General features: G+C 38.1%; 1 protein-coding gene across 7 annotated transcripts in view; it reads left to right on the forward strand.

The window, feature by feature from the left end:
- NLGN1 (neuroligin 1) overlaps window positions 1-23,532 on the forward strand; it is a 429,421-nt gene that overhangs the window by 209,928 nt on the left and 195,961 nt on the right. For 5 of the 7 annotated variants that reach the window (XM_039713806.1, XM_039713805.1, XM_039713804.1 and 2 more), the window contains exon 3: window positions 20,945-21,004. The exons of the other annotated variants lie outside the window; for them this stretch is intronic. In XM_039713806.1, the coding sequence (XP_039569740.1) occupies window positions 20,945-21,004 (60 nt within the window). The remainder of the gene's footprint in view (window positions 1-20,944; window positions 21,005-23,532) is intronic. 7 annotated transcript variants of the gene reach the window in all.

A 23,532-nucleotide genomic window follows, 5' to 3' on the forward strand; every position in this document is an offset into this window, starting at 1 on the left:
AGGAAACAGCTTCCATTTGTTTCCCCTGAAAATCTGATCTACCTTGGAAGAAGAGTCTTTTGAACAGGAGATGGTTTCAGTGATCGACCATTAAACAAATTTCTGCTCTGGCAGCTGCATTGAGAAGCCACCCTTGGGCAAGTTCTGTTTCTCTGCCCTGGTGCTGGTGCTGGCAGAACCTGAGTCCACAGGATGTCAGGTGTCACCTCCCCTGTCCTTGGTGACCCTCTGGGCTGAGATGGTCCACTCTGCTTTGTCAGAGAAGCACAGGGAAATTTGTCTTTTGGGGACCATGGAGAAATGCTGAATAGCTGTGAGAGGAGTATTTTTAACCTGAGAGGTTTAGCATGTCTCAGTGCAAACCACATGGATTACTGTTCTACAGTAAACAGCAGTGTGGTGTTGGACTGTCCCTAAAAGGATCAACAACAATGCTGTCCTTACCCCACACCTGAGTGAGGACTTTTGCTGTCGAGATGGGAAATTGGTTACAGAGAACAACCAGGCAAGATTCTTTAACACAGCAGCCAAGAAAAATCCCTTAATCATGATGGACTGGATAAATATAGAGCCAGGTTTGATTTTTGCTGGTTTAGGAACAGCTACATTGTAATTGACTTTTATAAGCTCGATAGAGTGACAGGGGAATAAATGAGAGGAGCAGGAATTTACAGTTACTCTGTTTTCTTTTTTTTTTGGGTGACCAGTATTAGTGACCCATTAACATTTTGTATTCTATGAGAGCTTCAGCCCTCCCTTTCTGGCAAAGAGATTAAAAATCCATTGTAACCATGCTATGAAATCACCAGGAGTCACAAGAAAATAGAAATAGATTTGATGGAGTTAAAAGAATAAACATTTATTCCTTAAAATAAATATACTTTACAGTGACATATAAAAGCACTCATAAGATGCAAGGCATAGATATAACTTTCCTAGAACCTTGGAAAGGACTTTGAAAATCAGCTTAAAGGATAAGATTAAAAAAAGAAAAGGAAATGACCATACAACTTTGGGATCCCCACAGGGAACTTTTGTTTGAAGATGATTTACCAGCCATAATGATGAATTGAAAGTTAATCGTCAATTGCCAGGATAAAGTGTTCTGAACTGTAATGATAAAGACCTGGATTTAATTCCCAATATCTTGATTCCTTTCCTTATCTGTCTGTGCTTACCCTTTCAGGGAACTGAGCAAACAATACTCTCATATACTCTGGCAAGGGTAGTGTAACACTGCTTAGGATGGGACTTCAAAAGAGGCCGCAGCACACAGAGATTAGCCACTGAGATTTCCCAAAGGGGGCAGGAAATTACAAAATACAGAACCAGAATCGTAAGTGTGGTGAGGTTTGGATTGATGTGGGACAGAGGCATGAAAATACAGGTAAAAGAATATTCTATTGACATAGTAAAATGTATTGGAAGCAAATAAAGTATTAAAATGCTTTAAAATTTAAAATGGTTGTAAAGACATTGACAGTCATTTAGAAAGATTCAAATGGAAAAAGATGGAGAAGGGAGTAGGAAGAATGTAGTATTCAAAATTATTATCTCAGTTCATTATCTTCAGACCCTGTAGCGGAGGTTTGTCTTGCCTTTATAAGATATGGGAAATAAAGGGGATATATTAATTGATTTTTTTTGATGTATCCCTTTTAACACACAGTTGTCAGAAAAGCTGGAGGTTTTGCTTTATTTTTCTTCCCACTGTAGTGACGTGTAGAGAATCAAAAACATTACAACAGCTTTTTCTCAGCAAGCCTTGTAAAATACATTTCAGCCAGTTAGCAGGAAAAGAAACCCCAAAAGCTCTTTTATCCTAGGTGTTACCAAAAGTGTAGAAGTGCTAACAGAGGGAGTTTTCCAGGACCAAAGTGTGGGGGACTGAGGCCAAATCTGAACGAGAGGAAGTCTCCCCTTTTGCAGTACCACATGTATCACCTGTACCACCTTTACATTTAGATACAGGTGCAGGTCTAGGTTTGCTCAGGCAGTTCTGTTTTCTACAGAGATTTTTTTTTGTCAGTTTAGCAGATATATTAAGCTTAAGATATGCTTTCTAGATGTTCCATGGGTATCTCAAAATTGAATCCTATGTGAGACTACAGATAAAAGAGCAACACACGTGCCTGAGCATGATACTGTCCCCAGGGGAAGGCACATCCATGGCAGAGCCATCCTGTGCTCTCTCCTGGCCAGAGAACCTGCAGTTCCAAGCAGGGTGTGGCTGTATTTAGTCACAGAATATTAAAATGTTTTGGGCTTGAAGGTCACCTTCCACCAGACCAGGTTGATCAGGGAGGAGCAGCACTCTGGTGTTTGCCCAATGCACAGCAGCAGATGTTACCTGTGGAGGGCTGTGCAATGACTGCTTCTATTAACTCAGAGTAAGGTGAGTCTGTGCTGGTGTCTGTGACTAAAACCAAGTGGGAAGGCACTATGATGTTGTCTGAAGGGAGGTGGAGCAGGACAAGTCGCAGTTGGATGTTTACCTTTTCATAATTTTCCATTTGGGAAGCAGAAAAAGTAATACTTAGAATAACTTAGAATACTTCTATTGTTAAAAGAATCATAGAATTTAAGCCACACAGATGAAGAAAGCAATTAACAGCAGAGAAAAAAAGATAAAGGGCATCCACTTCCAGTGAATGTGAAAAAACTTAGTTTGCACTAAGATTTTTTATAATAAAGAGGCTTAATTATGAGGCTTTGTGAGAAAGCATTTAGACTATTGTTTCTTCCTGAGGTCTGTCTTGTATTTCTTGGTTAATCATGAAGTTACTTTTCCCAAGGTCACCAAAAAATGCAGAAAATGTCAAAGCTTGCCATAAATGGCTGAAAAGAAATGTATTCACTGGTGTTTCTTAGAAGAAAAGACTTAACAAAAACAAGAATAAGGAAAAATATACTGCATAATAACACTGCTGTAATATTTTGATGCAGGAAGATAGAGAAAAGGATGTTGAACACTTTTCCCAGAAACAAAACTATTTAAAACTGATCACTGGTAACCTGAACACTTTTATTTTAATTTTTTGGGGTTTTTTTGGCAAAATGATGCGCAAATAAACAGCATATCATTAACCTTTTTAAGGTTTGGGGGTTTTTTTGCAAATCAGACAGATGGTGGGTATAATGATCTCACTTTTCAGTGCTCAGAATGTGTGCAGGCTTGGTGAAGAGGAATGCACAGTGACGTGAGGAATTTTTAAACCACTTCTGCCACACTTTTATGTGGCCTCAAGCAAACCATTTCATCACTCACCTATTTTCCATTCTCCAGATGGAAATGCAAAAACATTGGTACCTCAGAGGTGAGTTGTGTTGTAAAGTCATTCATTTCTAAGATATACTCACACACACAGAAGTGCTGTAAGAACAGTAATAAATACAAGAAATGTTGAAGCCAGAAAACAATTGAGGCTCAAAAGGCAGGGAAAACAAGAGCGCTCAACTCACTTCTGGGCCTCTGAAAATTCCTCCAATGGTTCTAGCTCAGATCTCAGAAGTCCCTGGGTCTATATAACCCTATACATTGCATTTAGTATTAAATTTGCACAGTACTTGAATCTTTGACTTTATTTCCCCCTGATCAGCCTTTAAATGCTGCCCAAAGCTTCTGTTTCTGACCACGCAGGGAGAATTATGCTTAAGTCACCTTGTGTTAAGCCCACGTTCAGTACTTAGATATATTTCCCTCCTGCTATTCCACTTACATCACGTGATGCCAGTATGTTCTGGGTAATCTCAAGCAGTTTATTGGCATACATGTTTATTTTCTCATTTCTGTTACATATCTGTTCAGTTTCCTGTTTTCTGAACTCTGGAAAATAATTTTAGCATAGTTGTATCACGTCTTGCATTCACAGAACCTGACTCATTTCTGGTGCCATCTGTTACACACTTGGAATCTTTGCATTGTGCTGCCTAAAATCTGATAGTCAGAAACAGCCACATTACACCCAGCACTGCTTCACATGTACTTATCAGGCCCAGGGGCCTGCCAGGTAGTGTTAAATTTCCTATTCTCGTACAAAATGCATGATACCACACTGTTTTTTGAAATGCATATAGAGGTTTTTTTCTCTAACTTTGATATTGTGCATAGATTTAATGACAAAGCATTAATTACAGCAACATTTTTGACTACTTTGTAATTCAAAATTCAAAATAATGGCTGGCAAAGAGCATAGCTCAATATTTTTAGGAGAAGGCTTTCAATCCCAAATGGAGTTAAATGCAGAATTTAAAAAGTAACTTGTTTATTGCAATGCCGTGTTCAATGTGTTGACTGAGTCTATCACATATTCATGGGGTAATGGGTTCTCTTCTTTCAAATGTGGAATTTTCTCTTTTGCTTTGCTACAGAAGAGCAGTGCAACTTGCATGACTTCCTGCCATTATTTGTACAAAGATGTGTGGTAGCAGTGGAGGGTTTTCCAGTCCAATGGGGCTTGTATGGGTGGTTGGAACATTGGAACAGGATTCTTGTTTGTCTTTTCAAGTCACCATTACACCTGGCAGAGTTGGGATTTCTGAAGATGGCTGAACACCTGCCTGCCGTGGCAAGTGGGCAGTGAATTCCTTGTTTTGCTTTGATTGTTGTTTTTTTTCACTTGTTGTAGAATCATGGAACCACTTTGTCTATAATAACTTGAACTGTTGTAAATCCAGGTCAGTTTTAAGTGCAGAAATCTCCAGAAATACTGGCAATCTTCTTTTTAATATAAGTTCCCTCCAAAGAAACAGCACAAAGCTGCCTGATGTACATTTCTGAGCTTTATTCCAAATCCCCTAATGAAACAAGGAGCACAAGTCCTACCCAGCTGCTCCAGGAACTCTTAGCCTCAAGGAGCTGGGAGTTTTACACTAAACAAAATTCTGTATAAAGGATATTCAGCCTTAGTCTTACTCTTAACAAAGAGACCAGGAAAATCCCATTTTCACCGTGCTCCTGATCCTGCTGCTGGAAGAACTGTTGGGAACAGGCAGCAAGTGGTCAATCCCTCTTGCAGACACCTCTAACCACTGCCTAGGGAAAGGATAAGCTACATCCAGTAGTACTCTTAGTTCCATTTCTTCTTCCATCCTCCTCTTGTGACCTCTGTTAATCCCTTTCATCCTCCAAAGCCAAAGGAAACCTACATCTAACGTTGCTCTTATCCTTTAACTCTTCCAAAAATAAAATGCTGCAACAGCTTCTGAGAAATGCTTTTAATATATGCTTAAGTGCCTGTGATATTTCTGCAATGATCTCAGACATCTGAGTGCTCTGTGAACTACTTATTTTTAACAGCAAAATATTGACCTAGGACTGTGGGGTGTGTTTCAGAAAACACAGCAAAACAGAAATTCATCCTTTTACAAAAGGCTACCAAAGGCTTATGAGCCACGTGGCTTCCACTTAGCCTTGTAAAGTAGGGCATAACTGCAACTTGCTTTTGTAGTGTGGCCTTGTACTGGCTTTCTGCCTTTCTCATTTTTAGAAAAGACTGTATTTATATTTGTTTGGGGGCATTTTACATAATCAGGGAGTCATGGATTACTAAAACGGATCTGGAGCTGTAAATGCAACTCCAGGGTTTCAGGGCAAGGGCTGAGTGTCAGATTTAACACTAGACACAAAATTTCTGTGATTCTTCATTATGTCAATCACCGTTGGTAACAAGTAAATGATCTTGTAGCATATTCCTAATATTCATCCAAGTGTGTTTTTCATGGTTTTTTTAATTTTTATAAAAGGATCATATTTCAAAAGTTGCCAGAGTAACTGCATTTTTCCTTTCACAGATGCTAATTAACCTTTGACTAACTTAAGTAGCAGTAGGTGTGGGAATTTTTCATACATTAAAAGTAATGGTGATTTTATTCTCATGCATTTGCCCACTTGAAGAGCGTACTATGCTATCAGACCACAGAAAGAAGAAAGGGGAAATGATTTTATATAGCTTAAAATATTAACTGGCTTTTGATAGCATGTCCTAAAGTTTAATTAGCTCTTTAGGAATTTTTTTTCTAGGTTGCCTAGCATTCTGCTGCTATGCAGTGGCTTAATCTCTGCCTCTGCAAAGTATTTAAGAAAAAAATGTGGTTAAGGTATAATTTTACAACTTTACATTTATTTTTTAGAGAGGTCTACACAGAGCTTTAGGCACCATAATGTATAATTATTAACCTAAGTGAAAAGCACCAGCATTGATAAAATGATTAAAAGGAATCAGCTGGCAACTCTCTACAGACTATATCCTTTCTCTCCTTTTCCTCAAAGTACATTTTAAGGCTTCTCTGAATTGTCTTCTCTGAAGTGTTTTCAGAAGATCCTGTTCATGTAAGCAGGATGAAGTCAATGATGCTCACAGGAGTTACTTGTGTATTTAAAGCTGCTCAAATGCTTATGTCGTAAATGTTTTGCCACGCTATTACTGTAGCCTTGATTTCCCATCTGTACAACCTGCCTTAGGTACATGAGGTGATTTTCATTTCTTTATTCTACTTTCTATGAGAAACTACTCAAAGAAATGCCTCCTTTGAGCCTGAGTTGTACTGTTTTGAAAAGTTTGTTTTCTTTATAAATTGAAGACAAAAAAAATCAACAGTTTTAAAACAGCTTGATGGCTTATGATGGTAATAAAACATACTTTCTCTTAATTTTCAACAGTTCAGACTTCTATATTAGCAAATAAGCAAGTATGTGATCATTATGGCATAATGTTCTTCTGCCTAGTACCATTTTAGGAGCTGAGATTTGCCTCTGATTACAATCTCAACTTCTTTTTCTATTCATTAGTGCTATTAGTCACCCAATTAGTCACCTGATTATCTTAAATTAATGCTATCAATAGATATGTTTTCAGATTTGAGTTTGAAACGTTGTATTTCTGGCGACGCGCTGCGATAATTATTCAAATGTCTTTGTTAGATGGAGGATGACTTGATGCAAAGTGCCCTCATTTTCCTTCCTTGCACTGAAAGCAGGGAAATCCAAAGGTTTTCGATTCTACCAGAATTGTTCTACACTATTTTACTCACAACAATTTGAGAAGGAAATCTCATGGACTTGTCCTACTAGGCAGTGATTTAAGCAATCTGTGTTCACTGCCTAATCAGGATGGACATTGGAGGAATTTCCTCAGAGAAAGGAAGGGGCTGCCCAGGGAGGTGGTGGAGCCACTGTCCCTGGAGGTGTTTAAGGAAAGATTGGGCATGGATTCAGTGCCAGGGTCTGACAGGATTGTGTTTAGTCAAAGGTTGGACTCGACCACCTCAGAGATGTTTTCCACCCTAATTATTTCTGTGATTCTGTCATGAGCAGATGCAGTCACATCCAAGCGCTTTCCCCCTCATTTTGCCCACCCTGCCTGCCCCTCACATTTCCTCCTGGCACAAAACCAGGCAAACACAGGTTTACAGAACCCAGAGGGGATAGAGCAGACATGAGCTGCAGGATGCCTGAGCCATTCCCATCGCTCAGAGCCTGAGGAGCCTGGTTTAATGGAGCTGCTGTTTTGTCTGCAGCAGGGCCTGCCTAGTGCCATGCCATGGTTTTTATGTTCTAAAAAACGTTAAATTGAGAAAATCTGTTACATTCAATATCTGCCCCCTTAGAGAATATCTTATTTCTGTGCTTCATCAACCAAAATCATGAAAGCAGTGAGGAATATGGAGCTGTTAATGTTGGCGTCCACTCTTATGGGAAGATATTTGTGTTTTAAGAGTGATTTCTATGTTATACAGCTTACTAGTCTAGTAAGAAACTTGGATACATATTTACAGACATTCAGTGTGACTCATCAAGTAAATCACACTCATTTTCCAAATTAGTACTGTATGCCTATCAAATATGTACTTTCCAGACAGCTGTGGTCCATTAAATATATCATTTTCTTCTTAAGAAAATTAAAATTTGAAGTTTAAATGAAACTTTGGGGAAAATTTTTAGCAAAATGAAATTGGAACATTTTTTCAAGTGAGAAATTTTATTAGGGGGATATAAAAGGACAGGGTATCTCAGCCTGAACAAGTGGGTGTAACAAGAGAGATGTAAATGTAACCTCTTGCTGCCAAAATGATATAGGTTTCAAGATATTTTGTTTTCCCTTCACAGATAATGTTATTTTTACTTTGAAGGATGATGGGAGAGGAGGATCTTTATTTCAGGCTTGAAACCCAAAATAGACTGCAGTTTAATATTTGACATAATAGATATGACAGATGCAACTAGTTGGAAGACTTTAAATGTTCTGTGAATTTTGCATATGACACACACTGATTTGAATCACCCATCTGCGCTTCCAATGACGTGCACTAATTGCTCAAAACAATAGAATATCAGACTGTTATATAGGTGTGATGCTACACAATGCACTCATTTTAATGAGAGCTTATATTCAGTCCTTCCTGTCTGCGTGAAATGAACTCCACATGAAAAAATTAACAATGAATTAACTAATTTTATGGAACTGTAAATTGATTGTGGCAAGAAATGAAATTGGAGGGATCTGCAGTGATGTGGGCTGTATTTTCTATATGGTCTGTGCTTGCTAAAATCTCTTATTAACATGGTTATTTAGCTCATGTGGGGAGCTACATTTAGTGTTTATAGTTTGGGTGTGTCACAGTAGAACTAATGAAGTGCCAGTTCATTCTGCTCACAGTGTGAGATAAATTTCATTGCTCATCAGTGGTTTCAGTGGAAGGCCCAGGGGAGAGCACCTTAGAAAACAAAGGATGCACTGGCACTGCTGAGAATGATGTATTTCATTGCAGCATGTTCTTTGAGTAGTTGTAAGCCAGTTCTTGTAGTGTTTGTCTCAGCTCTTAACAGTTACAGCCATCAGTGGAATTTAGAGCTCTGTGTGTGCTGTTCAGAGTAGAAGAGGGCCAGCTCAGGTGGGATTTGCACTGGTGTTAATCACACATCTGGTTTTTGGGAAGCTGCCTCTTGCAAGGAAGGGTTACAGCTGGCTGGAATCCAGAGCCAGCTGGAAATCTGCCAAAGCTGCTCTGATCCTGATGTCATGTGTGGGTTGGGGTGAAGGGAACGGGGAAGGAGAGTGGCCAAGGAAGGGCCCTGAAGCTCCAGTGAGAGCAGCTCCAAGCTGAGGCCATGTCCCAGCTCAGCAGACAAGCACTGGAACCTCATCCAAACCCACAGTGAATCATGACTTTATATAAAAATGCTTTCAATTTACAAACAGTACTAATTGCAAAGTTAGTTTATTGCTTTACATTGAAATATAAAGCAACTCTAATTTTTCAAGCTTTCTGACAATACAGAACTATTACATTTCTTCTGTTAAATGGATCATTTAATTTGTGTATGTCTATTTCTACAAACCATGTGGAAGTGGACAAAACTCTGTCTATTTTACAAACCTTTCAACACAAAGAGACTTACTGACTATTACTGATCAATAATACTGGCTGATGTGTTTTCCAGGAAACCAGGTTTCACCAATAAAAGACAAGTAAACACAGTTTATTATTATTTTCGGGGAACTGATATCAGTAAAAGGTTCTTTTGCTTTTGATTTCAAATATTCTGTCTTCATCTATTCTTCCTCCAGCAGATATACATAAACTCTGCACAGAAAATCCCAGGAGAAAGAGAATTATTTTTTTAAGTCTCACTTTACCAAAAATATGTAGAAGCCATCTATGCCCACATACATTTCTAAAACTTTCTCCTACATTTAAATCACAGTGTTAATAAACTCTCAGTGCATGTATATCTCTGAAGGCATGAGTTAAAAGCTCTCAGAAACAATTGAAGTTAATTGGATTGTTCCCATTTGTCTACATTAAATACCCTGCATTTACAGTTCAGTTAATAATCCCTTAGCTAAAGAGCTGGAATGAATCTGTCTAACACTTCCAAACATTATTGAATCCACAATGCTAACAAACTAACTAATTGTACAGGAAAACTGTACATTTTAAATTCTGCCTCCTACTATGGAAACTACTCATTACTGCTGTGGAAGTGGAAATGAGAATCAAGATTGCTTTTGCTTATGGACCCAACAGCACAGACAATTTTTGCTGCCCCTTAGGGACAGGCCAGCACTGTCTGTTACAGGAATAATCTGCACTGCCCTCAGTGGTTCTGGTAGTTTGATAGTCTAAAGTATAGTCCTAGTGCCAGGAGTTGGCTGTGCTTGCTGTAGGCATTCATTGTGCCCAGCAGGATGGAGCTTGGATACTGTGACAGGTTATTCACTAACTTTGGTTGACTTGGGAAAGGATCATAAAGATTATTTGCTCAAATAGTCTCAAAAATATTCCTCACAGATTTTTTTTTTTTTACATTCTATACAGAGGATGCTACTGGCCACTCTAAACAAACCAACCTTAACTATTTTCACTAAAGAGTTCAAGTGGTTATAAAGTAACTGCTGTGTGTGTAGCCCTTGTAAAATGCCCTGTTTTACTTGGCTAGTGATTTTGTTACCAAAAGGACCCATGCATGAAACCTTGGATCATCACTGTAATTTAGTAGCACATATTCTTCCTTTAATTTATCAATATTTATTAGGCAAAAGAAAGTACATTTTACCCCACTAGTTGGTGTGAAACCCATGGTAACTGTGCCCTTACTGTGATCCGAAGCAAGCTGACTTCCAGAAGGAAAATAAACAAAAACAGAAGTGAGAGCACCTTTTGTCCAATGCTTAGAAATGTTATGCCTTTATCTGCTCTGCATTTTGTTGCTTTCCACCAGAGAGCAGGGTTATTGTCAGCAGATAAAGAATTAGAAATGTCATATTGTCCCAAACCTGTCAACTCTCACCTAAGTGGCTGTTGTGAAAATGGAAGCAAGGGCTACTCTGACATTTTGCTTTTAAATTTGCTATGCTTTTTGTAAATAATATATTGTAGTTCTAGACTTGACATTTTTTAGATCTGTTTCATTTTGATGATCATTTTCTATTCACCAGCTTCTGTGTTAAGATACTCAATTATTAAACAGGAAGCATGAAGGCAAAGTTTCTGCCAGAAGGGTTTGGAGCCTTCTGTCCATGCAGGAGTCGACAGTAACTGTGTAAATAAAAACCAGTAAAACTGGTCCCAAGTATCACTGCCTGTCTGGGAGTTCTGATTTCCTTTCACGCTCCATTCAGTACAAGGACTTTTTTTTCTATTCTTTTGGGAATCCTTAATATAACATGCAGAGCAAGTCAACTGCACCTTCAAAACAGGTACTGTGCTAACACTGAAAACATGTCAAAATGAAAATGATTTTTCTTATGACAAGTATTTGATCCCACTAATCTTCAAGTGCTGGCTGTGCTGTTCTGGTTTTGTGACTGCTTCATTGCTGAGATGTTTTGAGATTTCCTGCCTAAAATTATGCTCTTCTAAAAATACAGAATGTAAATATGAGAAGATAAGTGGGGCCAGACACTTTCCTTCTGACAGCCTTTTACATAAATGCTGTCCCCTCAGCTCTCCCATTGCCATTTCTCAGAGCTATGCACTTTGGTTCTGTCAAAAGGTGTGGTAATGAGAGCAGATATAATTATGTTTCTAAAAGCTGGTGACCACAGTCCAAATAAATGGCCTTAAAGGATGCTTTGAAAGCATCAAATAGCAGAGAAAAATTTGACTTAAAGTATCTTTATTCTTTCTAAGATCCAAGTTAATGGAAAGACTGTAGTTCTGAACACCAGGTTATTAGTATCAGTATTAATTTCTTTAATGTGTTTCTGTTCCAGTGTTGCTCAGACTTTCAGAAGTGTAGGAAGAAATCCCTGTGATAAAAAGGCACATAGGAGAGCCTGCTTGTCTATATGTGTACACATATATTTATGTGGCCATATGTAAATAAAAGGAAATCCTCCACTTCCACCTTTCAGGAAGAAACTGGATTGGGTGAACATTTTTCAAAGCCTTTGGACATGACTGTGCATGCAAATATAGGAAATATATCAGTAGTGCAATTTCTGCCCTTGAGATCACAAGGAGCAGCCCTGTGACTTAGGACCAGCATCATTAGGTTGGGAAGTTCTGGCCCCTGCTGGAGACAAGCCTTGACGTTTGATAGCAGAGGGTGCAGCTCTGCCCAGTGTAACCTGCTGGGAATGACTCAGAATACACGACCTCCTTGGTTTCTCACTATAGAATCAGATTTTCTTTATGTTCCTCAAAATGTGGCAAGAAATGCAGTGATTCAGAGTTAGCACAAGAACATTGGAAGGGTGATCAATAAGAGCTTTACCTCTAAACTCCCTGCTCCTCTGTCTGCTGAGCATATTTGAGGGCAGGGTTGGATTACAGTCAGCCGTACAAGACAAGATTCTTCTTCCCTTTGCCACTTTTCTGAAGAAATTCAGCTCTGTGAGGTAGCTGGATTCATTTTACTGGTAGTGGCTCAATCAGAAAATGGAGAAAACAAGACTTGCGTACCATCCCTGAGGTCTGTGGTTGCAGGAGTGTGTTTCTAGATTGTAAAACACTGCACAGGTTGCAGTGAGTTACACAGAGCTCCAGGCATGTGCCTTGAAACCAGATGACATGAAGTGCATTGGGAAGAGGGGTGGGAGAACTTATTTCACTCCAAACTCTATATGAAAATATTATGCACAATTAACTTCATTTTCTCTGCAATGTTCAATTACATGGTTACATGAAGACCAATTTTGCTCTGCTATTTGTGTATTTGAAACTGGGCCTTAAGAGAGCTGGACTGTATGCTCAGCTGTGCCATAAACAAACCCATAGAGCTGCTGTAGCACCAGCCCTGGCAGTTAGCAGAATTAGTCAGGAAAAAGGTTTTTCCAGCAGCCAGGACTGTCCCTAGCAAAGGAAATTACTTGTGCAGGAATCTCAAAGTGATCTCACCTCTCGAGACTGTTGTTCTGGGATCTTTTCTTTGCAGAAAGAGAGAGATTTGGGGACAAGATTAGAAAATTTATTTATCCAGTTGTTGTTTTGGGCTGAAGAAAGAAGGCAGCAATGCAATAAAAGTGAAATAATATTTTTCATATTATTTTTGCATATAAGTCCATAGACAGCAGAGAATGCTTTTTCATAGTGTAGCTTATTGCTGTAGAGGACCCACCCTACCTGTCTGAATCATGATAACAGAAATTACCCCCAAAAGCAGAAAAAAAATAGAACAAACCTTACCAGTTCACCTAAATTGATGGTATTTTTTTCAGCTGTGTCTTTGTATGGCCTTATATAAAGGATGCACTCACTGCATCCTGTCTTGCACTTATTACAGCAATGCTAGAGAGATCTTCAAGGGAAAGTGAAGATTAATGTTGATACGTTAATGGCAGTTGTAAGTCTTCCTTTGGGAATTGAAAATTTGGATCAAAAAAAAATCTTTAGTTCTATCACATGAGCTAAATATGACCAATTTTTATGAGCTTGTAGTCTAAAACAGGTTCATATCTTCTTTAAAATTAGGAAGCAATTTGATTATGAGGGCTGTGGAAAATAAATGCAGAATTTTATTTGTATGTACACGGACTAAGAAACAATGCATTTATAAAAAGACAATTTCATTGCAGAGCTTTGGTAGTGTGTTCAAGAGATTGAAATTCTATTTGTTGATCAGATTTATTCACAGAACAACTGAGGGAAGTTAGAAATTTGGGATGCTCTTGTCTGTTTATCTTTTACTCCTGAGCTGACCTCCTGGCCCAGATGCAAATGTGCAGTTCTGTTAATGGTAGTGAATCTATCTTAATATTATTGGATTTAGCCTGTTGACTTCGGAGAACTTACTCAGAAGCTTAAAGTTAAGCATGTCCATAAGTCTTCATTAGGGTCTGGATTGTAGTCATTACCTGTAGAGAGAGAGAACTGATTCATGATCTCAAAGCTCAGGTGGTGGCACAGCCATGCAATGCTGCATTCAATTCCTTACAGCAGTGTGTCGCCCTGAGTATGAGTGTCTGTAAAACAACATGAATTATTAATGCAAACAGAATGGTGAAATCTTCATGAACTTGTGACATAAGCACGTGAGGTTGCACTGGAGTCGTAAATGCTGATGTTAATGCCAATATAACAGCTTACAATTTCCATTTTCCATGTCTCTCACCCACCCATCCCTCAGCTCTGGAGCTCTCCAGCTGCAGTGTTCCTGGCCAAAGGCATGGGCTCTGCTTTGTGCCAACCTTGGCCAGCAGAGTCTTGGTCCCTTTGAAACATTCCTTTCCTCATGTCTACTTCTGGTGGGTGGGACATCCACTCCTTTATCCTGTCTGCTTCATTCCTCACTTCCATTGGGATAAAAAAGTGAATAAATGTCTCTCCTCTTTCCCCTCTGTAGCATTTTTTTTCCACTGGCTAGAGCCAAAGTTGGAGTGCCTCAGAAATTAGGATGTGTAGAATAACTCTCAGGTTTTTGGCTCTTCCACAGCTTCTCCCCTGTGCTAGATGACCCTGTACATGAGCTGTGTGTTCACCCCAAGCCTGTCAGGATTACCCAGGATATTCCCAGGGCTCACCTTGTCCCCTGTGTGGGTGGGGACACCTCGCCCTCCCACCTGCACTCATCCTGCTTCTCCCGGAGTGCTGCATGGCTCCATGCAAGGCATATCATGGAACCAAAAGATCCCAGAAATGGAATTGGATTTATAGAGTGACCTATTTTGAAGGGAATGGGATTTACCAAGGGGCTGTTCTCAGGGCATGTGAACATAAAGTGCCTGTGCCTCTGAGAATACAGGGAATTTCAGGCTGCATCTAAAATGGGAAGCAGAAGAGTGAAGCTCTCCCTACGTTCCCAGATTCTAATCTTATTTAAATTCACACATATCTAGCATGCAGTAATGAAACTCCTTCAGATTTAAGGAAAATCAAGATCCAGCCAGTGTGATTAATCTTGTGAATAAAAAGGTTTGGGATTAGATATTCTTTCTGTGTGACACTTCAGCAATATGCTGTTATAAAAGGCACAGCAGGAGTTAGTCTTGAAGTGTCAGAATAGCTTCTTTAGTGACAAAGCATTTATACATGTAAATTTTCAAAGAAAGTTGGCAACCCTTTTGTGGGTTCAATTTGTACCTGTCACTCACTTGCAGATGCAAATTTGAGTTACTTGCAGCTCTAATTACAGAGCTTGATTGTCATCACAAATCAGGTAGTGAGATGTGAAACTACTGAGGTTTGTGCCATCATTTGTTGTTAAAACATGAATGCAAATGTTGCCATCAAAAAGCAAAGTCGGCCAGGGCTTTGCCCTGCTGATAAGTATGAATATTACAAATAAGTGCAATATGGAAATAAAAGGAATTTAATGAGTATGTGTGTGTCTGAATCAAAAGCAAAGGAGTGAGTGTGTGGTAAAATCAGGATGGTAAAAAGGGAAATAAAAAAGAAATAAAAAGATTGTTTTGTCTGTTGCAGCAAAGTACAACAAAAGAAGGAATTTGGTTTTTTTCATTTAAGTGTTTCTTAGACCCAGCCGCCTTTTGTATCTTCTCTAAGAAATCCTAGTTCTTTTATTTTTGCTGAGAGCTTTCTAATTTTCAAGTGAGAGAAGATGACTTTATAAAATTATTCATCAGATAACTATTGTGCTGTAACTTTCTCTTCTGTCATTACATATATGCATACATAGAGGGAGTTATATTTCAGTCTCAACATATACAAATCTGATTTTTCTTCACAGAAAATGTTGAGGTGTGAAGATTGTTAATTATAACCCATGATTAATTTATTTTAAATGAAAAACTGGAAATAGGTGCTACAAGTTATTGTGCCTCAGCCAACATCTGCTAGACAGTGATAATTCAACACAAGTTTGTGTTTTTTTTTTTTTTGTTTTTTTTTAGTTGGAGAATCTGTTGCATAAAAATGATGGTAGAAATAACAAAAAAATTATTATTTTATATTTGGAACCAAAACTGGTGTGTAAAAAGATGAGGTAATTTCACTTCACAGATTTTCAATGCTTAATTAAGAAATGGGCTAATGAAGAAGAAATAGCAGTAGCTGGCTAGGGGCACTTAGAAAAGTTTGAAGATAAACGTGTAATATCAAATTTCACAGTGTTGCAACCCACCTGGTGAATTTTTCTACAGGTACAAATTCAGCAGTCAGCCTCAGTCTTGTCTCTCCCCCTTTCCATCGAGCAGACACCGTATCTCAAAGAATAATTATTGCTATGGTGATTTCTAAATTACTGGATCCATGGAGCCTACTTAACCTGATGTAAAAGGTCCTTTTTTCTTCCCCACTTTCCTCATTACCGAAGGAGAACATTTTGGCCCGAACAATGGCTGTATACATCAGCCCTGATTTATTAAGTTTAGAGGATTTGCACTGTTGTTTTACAAAATGGTGTCAACTTGCAGCATGACTCTATTTGATGATGAATAGCTTTCCCAGGCCAAAGAGCTAATGACATCCAGAGCTTCCGCGCCTCCCGCACTCCTGTGGCCCGAAAGGCCAGGGATAATTTCAGCCGAATCAAGCCCATAAAGAGAGAATTTATAATCAGCTTTAATGTATTTGGGAGCTAAAGTACCTTAGTCCTTCATCAAAGGGAATGATAAAAACCAGAATTAATATGGCTGGATTTAATTATTTCTGAGAGCGTAATTACTCTTTAGCTAACTGGACAGGAGGTGTGTTATTTCTCTTACTTTGAGCAGAGGAACGGCTTCTACAAGTCACCATCAGGATCTAAAAATGCATCATGTTAGTGCCTTAGCATTGATTGCAATACAAACAGAATAAATATTTGAATAATAATTTAAATAATGCAAGAACTATTTTTAAATTAAACGAGTATAGGCTTCGTTAGGAGTGCCTCCTGCTCACAGTTTCTTCAGCTTTTGTAGTGAGACTGTTCCTTGCCTTTAGGAAACATAAAATGCAGTAATCACTTTACCCCCTTTTTAAAGTGACTTAGGGGTCTAATTTTCCATTAGCATTAATGAGAGTTATGGGTATGCACCAACATGAGACTAAATGAGACTAAACCTTAGAGAGCCTTTTGATAAGTAAATCATCTTTGCATCAGCATTTTAGAGGCTTTAGTATCCTCTTTCCCCCCATTAGTTATGGTACCTGATTACTTTGTTGATAATTAATATTTATTACATAAACTTGAGCTAAAATTTAGGCTGGCATAGTAAAGCAGCATTATCTGTTTGAAGGCTTGTGAATTAAACATATTAAAATCCTTTTTTTTTATATAATGGATGCCTATTTTGGAAAGTGAAATGCTCAAAAAGTAAAACTAATTGGGCCTTCACAAAAGGTGAAGAGAAGGCTAGAGTAGAACAACAGTGAAAAGTAACTGAGGACAAAAGACTTCTGGCAATCATAGTTTTGTAAAATATTCTTTTTTGTTTCATTGGCTCATAGTCCATTATGTCTTAGTATCGCTATTCTTAAAATTAGTTTTTGTTACCTGAAAAGAATATTAAAATTCTAGAAGAACCATAAAATATCATATACTGAATGAACAGTCAGTGCTAAAGAAATAAACCTAGTTGGGGGATACATTTAATTTACAAAATCATAAGTTATCTCTAGAATATAAATTGAAAACTGCAGGAAATATCTAAAAATTATACACCTACTAAGCAATTTTAGTTCTGATTTATTTTTACTTAAAAAGGCTATTGCTGCTACATTTTGTAGGTTCTTGCTATAAGATTTTATTCTGTTTATCTGCTTGTGATTTTGGAGTGTTTTCCTGTGTGAGGACCCAAAGCATCAATCTTTCTTTATGATCATCCAGAGACAGCGAGGCTGTTAGTCAGAGTAATCAGTTATCTGGAGAATCAGAAGCAAAAGCCATTTCTTACTGATTTTAGAATGAGAGTTATTGCTGAAAGGGGTGGAATTCTAATCCAGAGCTTCTCTTAATACCACTTTCACGACTTCAGAAAGTGTCTTCAGCATCTGAACGTGGAGCAGGCAGCACAGATCATAACAAAGCTCTGCCTCCTCCCAGAGTACTCCAGGCTGAACCTCTTGATTTTGCCCTTTCAGACAGCCCTGTGCACAGTGGGTCTTGAGATGATGCTGCTTTTAGGGATTGCCCAGCAATTAAAAAAATATAAATTAATCTTCACAGCACCTCTTTGTGTTTAGATAAAATATGAGGAGGTTCATACCTGCTCCATGAGTGCCAAACTCTGCTTTGGTTCCTTAGACTCAGAGCATTACAGTTCCAGGAAGCAGAAAACCTCTGTGAAGATACAATAGATTATATTTGCAGACCAGAGTGAACTGTGGGAGAAATAATCTCTCATCTGTTTCCCAGGCACTGTGAGTGGTGCCTGGTGGCTCTGCCACGTGCCTCCACAGGGATGCGTCCCTCTGCTTGGGGGATGTGGGGAGCAGAGCCCTTGGATTGTGAAACAGATCTATGCCTATATTAAAAAACATGTTTAATTTATGACAACTTAAAAATAGGTCAGCCCCTTTGCAAAAAGGAATTGTCAAGCGCTGGAACAGGCTGCCCAGGGAAGTGGTTGAGTCACCATCCCTGGAGGTATTTAAAAGATGTGTGAGTGTGGCTCCTGGGGACATGGCTTGGCGGCTGCCTTGGCAGTGCTGGGTTAATGCCTGAGCTGAATCTTTGGGGTCTTTTCCAACCTTAACAAGTCTATGATTTTAAGGAAGATGGTCTAATTTTTTAAAAAAAAATGTTTTTCAGAGAACCTCAGAACTACATAACCATGAAAATTATCCAGGTCATTTTTAAAGCTAGCCCCAGTCATGCTTTACCATATTATAAAATCAGAAATTGTATGAGACCAGACATTCACACTGAGATGGTTGATGCAATTTGTAATTGAAGTTGAGATCTGAACCATGATCTACACAAAATACCTGCCAAAGGCCAGGTCTTAAAAAAAAAAAGTAACATACACTGTCTTGGTTTTGTCTAGAAAATAAATTGCCCATCTCTATGCAAGTTATTTGGAGAAATGTGTGTCGGTTGCCTTTTCAGATGTCACTTTGTCCCTTTCTGGTGACTTTTAAAATTCAAAATATAAGAAGCTACTAAGAACATGTGTGTGTGTATATGTATAAATATATATCCTTGCCTGTGTCTGCATCTCCATCTTAAGTGCACAGCTCTTACCATTCTTAAATTTACCCTTCCTGCTCTCTATGCTGAAAACCAGTAATGAAATTATTGTCATTCTTTGCATAGAGTTTTTATTTTTCTGATTTTACTCTTTTAGAAGTAAAGTTGTTATGGTATGAAAATGGTAGGCAGAGAGGTATTTGAATGTGTGTGTTTGGATCAGGGCACATTATCCAGATACCAAATATTGCAAAGATTATATCCAGGGCTTGTAGTAAGAAAAACCTGCATCACCAAGGCTTTCAATTGAAGGGAGTGATTCTTACAGGTGTGATTATAAAAATGCTTGTGTTTTATTTATGATGTGTAATTCTAGTGTTCTGTATTTAGAATGAGTTAAAAACTATACTCCTGGCTGATGCAGGAATTAAGGTATTGAGCTTTGGCTTTCAATAATACAGTCCAGTTTCTACATTCACAGTTAAAGTCTCATGGTACTTCATGGTTTTTTTTCTGTTTCTTAAACCCATGCACCTGGTAAAAACATTTTATGATTTTTTTAAAAAATGCATCACTCAAATACATGGTATTTTGCCTATAAAAGACAAGTTTAATGCTGAATGACTAATATCCTGTAAAATAACAGAGAGCTTTTTAAATACAAATGTTTTAATACTCCACAGTGCTTAGATTTAATGCATGTCTCTTGCCTACATCAACTGCAAATATCAACACATACTGTTCATCTCTTTTTTCGTTGTTGTTTTTGTCTATTGCTATTTTATGCATGAGGAATTTCTTGTTTTCTACTCTGTGCTTGGCTGGCTTTTTCTTTTTTTGTTACTTAGCCCTGAGTTTCTACTGATTGCTTTTTCGCATGCAAATTACAGAATGTCATGGAAATGAGAGAGCTCTGAAAAAAAAGGAAAGATAATGCTGAGTTCCAACTGTCTTTTGTTTGTGCGTAAGTGTGTAAAATATATGACTTGGAAATATTTTCAGAATGGCCTTTGACTTTCCTTCTGGTGTATATTTTTATTTCTCAGTAAAGTGGGCATTTTTCCCATTGGAAAACATGATAAATCTATAAATACTTGTTAATAATACAGGTGTTGGGCATAAAGGAATTTTGTCTCGTCATCCTTTTATGGAGATAAGGAATTATGAACTTGGATGCTTTGTCCAAGCTAAAATTTCAATTCAATACAACTTTTTGCATGAAACTCTGGCCCCATTGAAATCAATGGCAAAAGTCATTGTCTTCAGTTGGTCTGGGATTTCACTCTTGATTCTGGTTTATATGGATTTTCATGTTTCTTTACAAATATCTCAGTGGGTAGTCAAAGGTTCAAGGATATCTACAGTTCTATTTAAAAGAGAATGTGATTAATGTGTCAAAAACCCCAAAATTAAACCTGTGCTTATCTTTATATAAAGCATGAGCTTAAATGGTTGAATTTAGATAAATGAATTAGTATTTGACAGAAAATATTGTTTTAACCAACTGTCAAGACTTTTATTAACCACCTTATTGCATCAAGTGCAAGATGTAATTTGGCAGCTCTTGTCTCCACTATTCCAAATAACAGCAACAGGAAAAAACAATTAAATGAAGTGTATAACTACGGTCTATGGCGGGGTATGCTTTTAGTAAACAAACTTTGATTCTTCATTTAAAAACAATAAAGCACTGGGCACTTTCTGCTTCTTGTGCTAGATGTTTCTAATAGCTATACCCCTGAGGGAAGGTTTTGCTGTAATGTTTGAAAAACTTAATGAAAAACGGGTTGTTATAAACTAAGATTTCCCTCCCTGAAAATGTTTTTCTTGAGACGTCCGTGGGAATTTAATATTCACTGTTTTTTTTCCTCAGTCTTGTATATTCTTGAATTGTCTTTTTTCCTCCATTTTCTCCGTTCTTAATCCTAGGTCCCCTTACAAAGAAACAGACAGATGATTTAGGTGATAATGACGGTGCTGAAGATGAAGGTATTTTTTGCCGCCAAACTGATTTGCATGACAAGGATCCCTGAAAATCTTTTTTCTCCCCTCTTTTTTTGACTTCTTGTCTTCTTTTGAAGAGTTTTTTTGTTTTTTTTAATTCCCATTTTTGATGTGTTTTGTCTTCTTGCTTGTTGTTATACATATATATTTTTAATTTTTTAAAAGAAAGAATGTTGTTAAGTTCTACGTTTTGATACAAAACAGTAACAATATTTAAAAAGGAGGGTTTTTGTTTTCTTGAAATGGACTTTTGATATGTTGCATCCCACCTTTTGACTGAATTTTGTCCATACTATTTAAACTAACACTCTTTTAAAGTTTCTCTGTACACCTTTTTGCATGTTTTCTAACCCTATGTATTTCACCAAGTACAAAGATGTTTCTTTTTTTTTTTTCACTGACTGATCTCAGTTTGATAAACATAGAAAATACTGTGTTTATAAAAGGAAAAAATCAGAAAATTCTTTAAAAGTGTCTCTTAAGCAACAGAACTTCCCCAAATGCCAACCCATCTGCATTTAGGCTGCAATGAAAAAAATATTAATATTAAAGGCTACCCCACCTCCCTCCAGAAGGGAGGCAGCATTGCCTACTGGTGAAGCTCTGTGGAGCTAAACTAAAACTAAAAATTCCTGGTCTCTTCTGTTTTCTGCAAGCATATAAAGATGCTGATCTACTTGAGCTGACCCTTAGAAAACTCTATTACCAAGTAAAATCAAAAGTTTGAAATGTCAAGCATATTATTCTGTTCATAAATTATGTCTGTTGATCATGAAGATATGCAGATTTGGTATTTTTTCAGGGCTATGAAAATGGTAACAAGGGGCTCTTTTCCTGAGCAGTTTCATCCCTTCAAGTAGATGTGCTTCAGAGTTCTGAATCTCAAACACACGCTTTGATGGTTTATGGTCAATGAGTAAAACAAATTATCATGTAGGACTGGTAGAGTTGCTGCTTGCTTCTCTGTTAATATTTGGGGTGGTAGGGAGAGGTTGGCCAGATACAAAGATGAAACTTCACTTGTAGACTGAAAGGCTCTTTACTAAGAAATTTTTCATCACAGATAACATCAACTACTTAGCTTAAACAGAAGCATAGAGTCTTTCCAGAAAAGATTAAGGAAGGCAAATTTGAGCATTTAGCTTCTTACCCAATAATTGAACACAATTTTGTCACAATTTTATGACTGATTTATGATCTTCTTCTGGATCTGTATGTTCAGCATATGAATGAAAGCCCACCAGCTGGGCCAAAATTTGCAAGATTTGATGGTTTTGATAAATTGGAAATCTCCTTTGAAAGCTCTCCTGTGGTGGTTTAAGCCAGCAGGCAGCTAAACAGCACAGAGCCAGTCACTTATTCCTCCCTGGGGGAGAGAACTGGGGAAGGAAATAGAAAAGTAAAATTATTAATTGAGATAAAGACAGTTTAATATTACAGAAATGAAATTAAATAATAGCAATAATAATGATAAAACAATGAAGATGTGCCTAACATGAGGTACACAGAGCAATTGCTCATGGCCCCTGGATAAGATGTTCAGCAGCTCCTGAGCAGTGACCCCCAGCCAGCTTCCCCCAGGTTACATGCTGAGCATGAGGCCACAGCATGTGGAATATCTGGAATTTCCCTTTGGCCTGTTGGGCTCAGCTGTCCTGGCTCTGTCCCCTCCTAACCTCTCATGCCCCCCCACCTTACTTGCTGGGGGGGTGAGGAGCTGAAAAGTCCTTGCCTTGGTGTGAGCACTGCTCAGCAACCGCTGAATATTAACATTATTCTCACCCTGAGTGCACAAATTAACTCTATCCCAGCTGAAATCAGGCCACACACTATTCAGAGCTAATTATGACAATTCAGATCCTCCTAGCTGTATGAAGTCAGGACATTTATATGTGTGTCCGTGACAGAATATTGCAAGGGACATTCTTATGAAGTCTCAAAAATCTGTGATAGTGAATTAGCCATTACAAAAATGACTCTGTCTTGTTTTAACAGTATGTTTTAAGAAACAATGTGAAATTTGGGCTGTTCACCCAGTGGGCCTTTATAGCTCTCCTAAATTGCTGTATAATTGCCAAGACAGATGCTAATAACATCAGGTTTGTCAAGTCCTTCTCTGCTTAGAAGAGACTCCTCAGTTTACTGAAATTCAGCAGAGAGTGGTTGCTGTCAGAAAGTGCTTTAGTAGGTAGGTTCAGATGAGAGGAGGGATCTCAGTCTGCTGAGAACAAGTGTCCATGTCAGGGAAAACCTGTCTCCTGCTCTGACAATTGCAGGAGAGAGAAGAAGGGCTGTAAGAACACAGCAGTCCGACTAGAGGGGAAGAAGCACATTTACAACACTAATAAATCTCTGTAATTTATAGGACTGGGATTAATTTTCTCTGGCGTACAAGTGACAGTTTTGTTCTCCTTTCTGTGCCAATAGAAGAGTGCAGGCAGTAATTAGGCTTTTACTGCTTCCGAGAGGCAAAGAGAGACAGGGAAAATTTAAATTTTTATGATCACTAGACA

The sequence above is a fragment of the Passer montanus genome, unplaced genomic scaffold (genome assembly GCF_014805655.1).
Source record: "Passer montanus isolate IOZ18808 unplaced genomic scaffold, ASM1480565v1 scaffold29, whole genome shotgun sequence".
Classification (NCBI taxonomy): Eukaryota; Metazoa; Chordata; class Aves; order Passeriformes; family Passeridae; genus Passer; species Passer montanus.